This window comes from Cygnus atratus, chromosome 26 (assembly GCF_013377495.2).
Source record: "Cygnus atratus isolate AKBS03 ecotype Queensland, Australia chromosome 26, CAtr_DNAZoo_HiC_assembly, whole genome shotgun sequence".
Taxonomy (NCBI): domain Eukaryota; kingdom Metazoa; phylum Chordata; class Aves; order Anseriformes; family Anatidae; genus Cygnus; species Cygnus atratus.
In genome coordinates this window covers 475,309-482,064 of record NC_066387.1, presented here as the reverse complement: position 1 = coordinate 482,064, position 6,756 = coordinate 475,309, and the positions used below count along the sequence as shown (strand labels likewise).

The 6,756-nt window shown below is 71.6% G+C and overlaps 1 protein-coding gene across 1 annotated transcript; it reads left to right on the top strand.

Moving 5' to 3' along the window:
* The first annotated feature begins 1,609 nt into the window (after nt 1-1,609).
* Nucleotides 1,610-6,457, top strand: R3HDM4 (R3H domain containing 4). Its single transcript, XM_035569928.2, has 8 exons — nt 1,610-1,708; nt 2,667-2,821; nt 2,897-3,015; nt 3,595-3,718; nt 4,005-4,090; nt 5,145-5,230; nt 5,454-5,509; nt 6,048-6,457. Exons 1-8 carry the CDS (start codon nt 1,656-1,658, stop codon nt 6,149-6,151), a joined length of 783 nt encoding a protein of 260 aa, XP_035425821.1. The 5' UTR covers nt 1,610-1,655; the 3' UTR covers nt 6,152-6,457.
* Nucleotides 6,458-6,756: the final 299 nt, after the last annotated feature.

The window sequence follows — 6,756 nt, the reverse complement described above, 5'->3', positions numbered from 1 at the left end:
TCCCGGGAGGGCCGCCCGCAAGGTCACCGGCTTGTCCCTCGCCCCGCCGCTAATCCCAGCCACAAAACCGGGGCCGCTCGGCCTGGCACCGGCCGACGGCAGCGGGAGCCGGGGCTCAGCCCGCAGCCCAGCCACCGGCAGCCCCCGGCCCGACCCTGCCCCGGTGCTTTGGGAACCGGAGACCCCCCCGCGCCCGCCGCCGGTCGGCACCCTGGTCGCAGCCGCTTCCCCCGCCGCGGCGGCGGCATCCGCCCCGAGCCTGCCCTCCCGGCCCCGCTGCACCGGGGAGCGCTGCCGCCAGCCCCGGTGTCCCCCCCCGGCGGCGGTGGGGGCGGCCCGGTGCCCACCTCCCGCAGCCGTGCGGGGCTCCAGGACCCCGCGGCCGGACACAGCCGGGGGCGCCCCGGTGAGAGCAGGGCTGCGAGCCCCGCCGGGACCCCCAAACCCGCGGGGTGCCCCGGTGCGCGGCCCCCGCGTGGGAGGTGGCACCGGGAGGGCACCTGGGGTCCCCCGAGCCCCGCTGCGGCCCCGCACCCTGCCGGACCCCACGGGGGGGCCCAGCCCCGGGAGCGCGGGGCGCGGGCACGTGGCGGGGCCGGGAGCAGGGCGCGGCGCTGGGGGCACCGGGACCGGCCCCGGGACGGGGCGTGGGGGCGGAAAACGGCCGGGGCCGCTGCCCGGGCTCGGTCTGCTCCCGGTGCCCGGTGTCCTTCCTCCCCCACCTCCTCCTCCCCCCGCCCCGCTGCTCCCAACGCACCGGGCGGCGGCCGGTAACCGACTGGGGGGGGGGGGGGGGGCACCGGCGGGACCCGAGCGGCCGCACCGGGGGGGGTAAATCCCGGCCCGAGCGAGCGCCGCGCGGCCAACGGACGGCGGGGGAGGGGGCGCGGGACCGCCGGTAACGGGGGGCGGAGGGGAAAGGGCGGGGGGGGGGGGAGCGGACCCCCGGTAACCGACCGCGGGGCTCCCGGTAACCGGCGCGGCGCGGGCCCGCTTACCGGGTGGGTACCGGGTGGGAGGAGGCCGGGCGCCGCCAAAGCCGCATCGCAGCCGCGGCCGCCCGGGGCTCGGGCAGCGGCGGGGCCGGGGCTGCGCTCGGTGCCCGCACGGCGGCGGCTGCTCTCCCCGCGGGCGGGCGGGAGCGGGGGGGGAGCGGCGCGGCCCCGCCCCGCGCTGCCATTGGCCAGCCGCGCCCGCCGCGCCCCCTCGCCGCCCCGCCCCGCCCTGCCATTGGCCCGCCGCGGCCGCCGCGCCCCGCCCCGCGCCGCCATTGGCCAGCCGCCGCCGCCGCATGCAAATGACGCGGCGCCGGGCCGCGGGGCCGGGCGGGAGCGCAGCGGGAGCGCCGCCTGGCGGCGGGGCGGGGCGGGGCGGGGCGCTCAGGGGCGCGGCCCCTTTAAGAGCGGGGAGGGGAGGGGCCGGGCGGGGCCTTAAAGGGGCCGCGGCCCCGGCTCCGAGGGCCCTCCCCGAGGTTTTGTTTTTTATTTTTTTTTATTTTTTTTAATCTATTTTTTCTGAGGGGGGCCCCCCCCCGCACACCCCGCGGAGCACCCCCCGGGGCTCCGTCGCGCGGCCCCGCCCCCGTGACGCCACTTCCTGCGGGGACGCGGAGGCGCCGGTGCCGGTGCCGCGGCCCCTTTAAGGCCGGGCGCGCCATGGTGCTGCTGCCGGGCGGCGCGGCGGGGCGCGGCCCCGCGGAGCCCCTCCCGTGAGTAGGGGCGGGGGGGCCGGGGGGTCCCGGGCCCGGGGGGTCCCGGTGCTGGAGGGGTGAGACCGGGTCCCTGTCCCGGTGCCGGTGCCGGAGGGGTACCGGAGGGTCCCGGTGCCGGAGGGGGGGAAGGCCCGGTCCCGGTCCCGGTCCCGGTCTCGGTCCCTGTCCCTGTCCCCGTGCCCGTGCCCGGGTCTCGGTGCCGGGGGGGGGCGCGCTCCCTGTCTCAGTCCCGGCCCCCGGGAGGGGTCCCGGTGCCGCTACCGGTGGGGGGGACCCGGTTCCTGTCCCCGTCCCGGTGCCGGGGTCCCGGTGCCAGTGGGGTACCGAAGGGCCCCGGTGCCGGTGAGGGGGACGCGGTCCCTGCCCCAGTGCTGAGCTCCCGGTGCCGGGGGGGTTCCCGGTGTGGGGGTTCCCTCCCCGGGCCGTCGGGGGGCGGGGGGCACCCGGTGCCTGACCCCCACTTCCCAGTCGCCCCCCCCGTGGCCAAACGCACCGGGACCGGGGGGACCTCAGTGAACGGGCACCGGGCAGCGACGCTTCTGCGTCGGGCTGGGCGCGGTGAACCCGACGGCACCGATGGCTGGGCTGAGAGCCCCGGGGGGGCCTCCTGGTGAACCTCGGCCTGAACCCGGCCGGGCCGTGACCTTCAGACACCTCCCGGACGGGGAATTGCTGCCACCGAAACCCCAACGCTGCGTGCGGCCCGGGGGAGCCCTTCTGGGGGTGTCGGTTTATCGCAGTAACGCTCCCGGTGCTGGGCCGGTCGGTTTGCGCTGCCGGGAGGCGAGGACGGATCCGGATCCGCGGTGCTTGGGGCCCGGCGCGGGGCCCGGCAGGGGGGATGTGGCACCCGTCGCGTGCAGCCCCGCTGGGTGCTGCCCGTCCCTGCCACCCGCCTGTCCTCGTGCCCCGGGGGTCTCGGGGCGCTCAGTCCCTTCCGTCGCGTCCTCCGCAGGAGGATCGAGGACTGCCTGCCACCGCTGGAGAGCTCCCCCTCCAAGCGGTTCTCCCCCTCCAAGCGCAAGCAGTACTACATCAACAAGGCCATCCGCAACTCGGACCTCATCCCCAAGGCCAAGGGCCGCAAGAGCCTGCAGAGGCTGGAGAACAGTAAGGGCCGGGAGCGGTGGGAGGGAGGCCGGCGGCCGCAGCCTCGGCGGGGACGCCGCTTTTCCCTTCCTCCAGCTCGGTACCTGATGACGCTTCTGGAGCGAGACGAGTGCGGGAGCGACGAGGCAGAGCTCGCCCACGCCGCCACCCCCAGCATCTTCGCCGAGGCCTGCAACAACGAGACCTACGTGGAGGTAGGAGGCGGCCGCCCGTCCCGCCCGGGGCCCCGATGCACGGCGCTGGCTTGGCAGCGGCTGCCGCTGTCCCCGCGGTGCCCGAAGCTCTGCTGAGAGCAGCCCCGGGCAGGCCGCGCCCGCAGAGGTTAATCCTGGGTGAGCTGCAGCGCTTCCTGCGCGCCGGGCCCCTTGCCAAACCCCGCGGTTGCTTCATGCGGCCCGGCTGGCGTTGTGGTGCTGCTCCGTGACCGAGCCCTCTGAAACTCGGCTCCTGTCCCCGCTGGGTGCTCGGCGTTCTGGCTGCAGGGCTGCACGCCTGGCTCCGGGTGCTCTGGGTGCTCTTCTGCTCTCGGTCGAGCCAGAAGGAGATGCTCTGATGTAGACCTGGGTCTGAGGCTGGACTGCACGGATGGACGGTGTTGTCGGCGCTTGGGCTCCCCGTAGAAAACCACCTTGTTGTTGGCTCTGAGTGCCATCTCTGCAGCTCCTCCCCGAGCGGGTGTGATGGGCAATGTGCTCCTGGGGGTGCCGGGTGGGCCTGAGGCAGCCGGCGCTCCCCGCGACGCCTGCGGTGGGGCCGGGCCCTTGTGTTGTCAGATCTGGAATGACTTCATGAACCGGTCGGGGGAAGAGCAAGAGCGAGTCCTGCTCTACCTGGAGGAGGAGGCCCGGAAGAAGCACGAGAGGAAGCTGCCTGTGAAGAACAAAGAGAAGTGGAAAGGTGCTGGGTGGGAGAGCCTCTCCCTTCCCTCCCTTGCATGCGCTTTGGGAAGGGTGCTCTTCCCCGAGGGCCGCATCCTGCTCCCTGCAGCGGTCACGGTGCTGCGCTCGCCCCTCGGGTGCTGCTGGGAGGGGTCCGGCCCTGCAGACCCCACTGCGGACTGGGGGGAGCTCATGGGGGGCTGGCAGTGGCTGTGGTGGCCGGCTGGGTCCTGGGGGGTGTTGGGCACCTCCGCGGGGCCGCAGACCCCATCCGAGCCCCTTCTGTCTTCCCTCCGTGGCCGCAGAGCACCCTGCCTACACGCCCAAGGAGTGCTTCCAGCGCATCAGCCGCCGCCTGCGCTCCACCCTGAAGCGGGGCAGGATCCCCATGGTGAGCCGGGGGCAGGGGGGCTGGGGCAGGGCCCGTGGATGCGTCCTGGTGCTGTCCCCGAGCCCACAGACCGGCACTGAGCCCAGGATTCCAGATGAGGTCCGGGCAATGAGCTCCTGCTCTCGTGTTACCCCTGCAGCAGGGGCTGGAAGCTGGCGTCGTGTTCAGCTGCCTGTGCAGAGAGGGGGCTTTTCCTGGCTCGGCTGAGGTTTTCTGGGAGCTGCAGGGCATTTTTACCTGCTCGGTTTTTGGTCCCTGTTCAGCGAGGGATAGAAGAAACCAGGCGTGCTTGCCCCCAAGGACAGCAAAGGAGCCTTGGGGGGTTTTCAGACTCGTCCACGTGAAGATGCTTGGAAAAACTGAAATGCATTTTGAAAGGGGTCAAACCACATAATGCTCCGGGCAGGTGAACCTGCACCACGGCACCGTGGCCTCGCGCCGGCTGGCTCAGGAGCGAGCTGCCACGCGCAGCCGGGCCCTGGGGCGCCTGGCTCCCTGCTCCCTTCTCAGCGGTGCTGTTTCCCTGCTCTGTTTGTTTTTCTTGCTCTAATTAGAGCTCTGTCTCTAAAAGCAGCCTCAGCTCCTCCTGCCTGTTGGCTCCTGCTCAATTTGCCCTCAAATGAGACTCGTTTCTGCTGCTTGTCTCTGGGGTCATGGTGCTCTGGAGAGCTGCACTGGAGCTGATCTCTGACTGCCAGGAGAAAAGGAGATGCGAGGCACGAGGCTCTCCTGGCCGTCGCCGCTCCGTGCACAAGGGATGATGCCAGCACTTGGCATACGAAGCGTGGAGCTGGCAGGGCCGGATTCCTCCCTGCTTTGCAGCTTGCTGCCTCGTGCCTCCGGCTGCGTGGACGTGGCAGGGGATGGCTGGGATCTCAAAGTGCTCGTGGCTCTGCCGGGCCCCTGGCTGGGCTGCAGCTCTTCAAAATCACAGCCCTCATGGCTGTGGGGCACGGAGCCACATGGGGATGAGCGGCTGGGGCTTGCCACACTGTGCCCCCTCGCCTGGCTCCTCGCATTCGCCCTCTCAGTGGTGCCTTTGCTTTCCTTGCAGGGGACGCTGGAGGGCCTGGAGGAGGAGCTGCTGGCATTCTTCTCAGTCACCCCACACTCTGTCTACACGGCGCTGATGGACAACAGGTATCGCACACCGCAGGGCATTGCCGCTCCCGGGATGTGGCTGGGGGCACCCCTGGTCCAGGGCACCCGACGGAGGGATGAGCCCAGACCTGGGGCATCCCCACGCGGGGACTTGTGGCTCTTTGTGCCCCCTCTGCCCTCTTGGGCTCCCTGGGAAAACCTGGGGCAGGACAACGCCGGCGTGCACCACATCAGCTCTAACCCCATCCCCCATCTCCCCCAGCTTCGAGCGACTCCTGCTCCACGCACTCTGCCAGTACATGGACCTCGTGTCTGCCAGTAAGAGCCTCGCGTTTGTTTTTGTTTTTGTTTTTCCCCTCCATTGCTATCTCCCCTCTCCAGCTCGTCCTCTTCCTCCCTTCCTCCCCCGTCCCACCTCCCGCTGCGGCTCGCAGATAACCGCGGGAGCTGGGCTGCGTCCACCCCGCTGGTGCATGGGTGATGTTGGCCGCCTGGAGCCCACCACCGGGACCGTGTCCAGAGCTCTGCCTCGGGGCATCTCGTGCGCCCCTTCCCCTCGGTCTGGGTTGGGATGGCTCGAAGCAGCAGGCTGCTCGCTGGGCTCAGCCCTGTGGATACCCCAGGGAGAGGCTCTGGGCTCTGTCTCTGCGGAGGAGCCTTCGCCGCCGAGCGCTTCGTTAGCACTGCAGAGCAGCGAGGGAGCTCTAACGACGCAAAGCGGAGCCCAGGGTGCCACAGGGACACCGGGAAGGGGCTGGGGACGGCGGGGGGGCTGCAGGCACCCAGCGGATGGCGAGGAGGGGCCGCGGCCGGGCCAGGGTTGCGGGGTGATGCTAAGCGCTCTGCTCACCCCCAGGTTCGGACATCGAAGGCAAGCGCCAGATGAAAGTGAGCAACAAGCACCGCGTCTTCCTGCCCCCCCAGCTCCTGCTCTCAGACTACCTGGGCCAGATGAGCTGATGGCGGGGGCTGGCCTGCCCCCTGCCCGGCGCCGAAGCCTTCGCTCTCCTGCCCCCGGCCCCGCTCCGTGTGCCCGCCGCGGGGCCGTGCTCCCGGGCCGTGTCCGTGCCTGTATTTATAACCGGGTGTTTTCACTGTGGTGGCCGGGCCGGCCCTGCCGCTGCCGCCGGTGCTCGGTTTGGGCCCGGCCGCTCCGTGCGGAGCCCGGCCTGCGCATGGGGCCGGCAGTGCTGGAGCTGGCGCCACAGCCTGCGCAGGGCAGCGGGGCTGTTTTTAATTGTAATACAGCGTGGTTTTATGTGTGTAGATCTGTCTTTGTGTGGGGGTGGGGAGCTGGGACCCCCGGTGGGGCTTTGCGGGGCAGCCGAGGTGTCAGCGGGCCTTGGGTGTGGGTTGGTCTGAGGGAAGCGGGAGCATCACTGGGAGTGGTGGGCCCAGGGGACAGCGGGCCCATGGCAGCACTGAGCCCAGGGGACAACGAGGCAAAGGCAAGAAGGAGCCCAGGGGACAGCGGGCCCATGGCAGCACTGAGCCCAGGGGACAACGAGGCAAAGGCAAGAAGGAGCCCAGGGGACAGCGGGCCCATGGCAGCACTGAGCCCAGGG

Bases quoted from the DNA above. Each gene is read 5' to 3' on its own strand.
- R3HDM4 (XM_035569928.2), top strand. From the start codon at position 1,656: ATGGTGCTGCTGCCGGGCGGCGCGGCGGGGCGCGGCCCCGCGGAGCCC. The intron at 3,016-3,594 runs GTAGGAGGCGGC...TTGTGTTGTCAG, and splicing joins ACAACGAGACCTACGTGGAG to ATCTGGAATGACTTCATGAA. The intron at 5,231-5,453 runs GTATCGCACACC...CATCTCCCCCAG, and splicing joins ACGGCGCTGATGGACAACAG to CTTCGAGCGACTCCTGCTCC.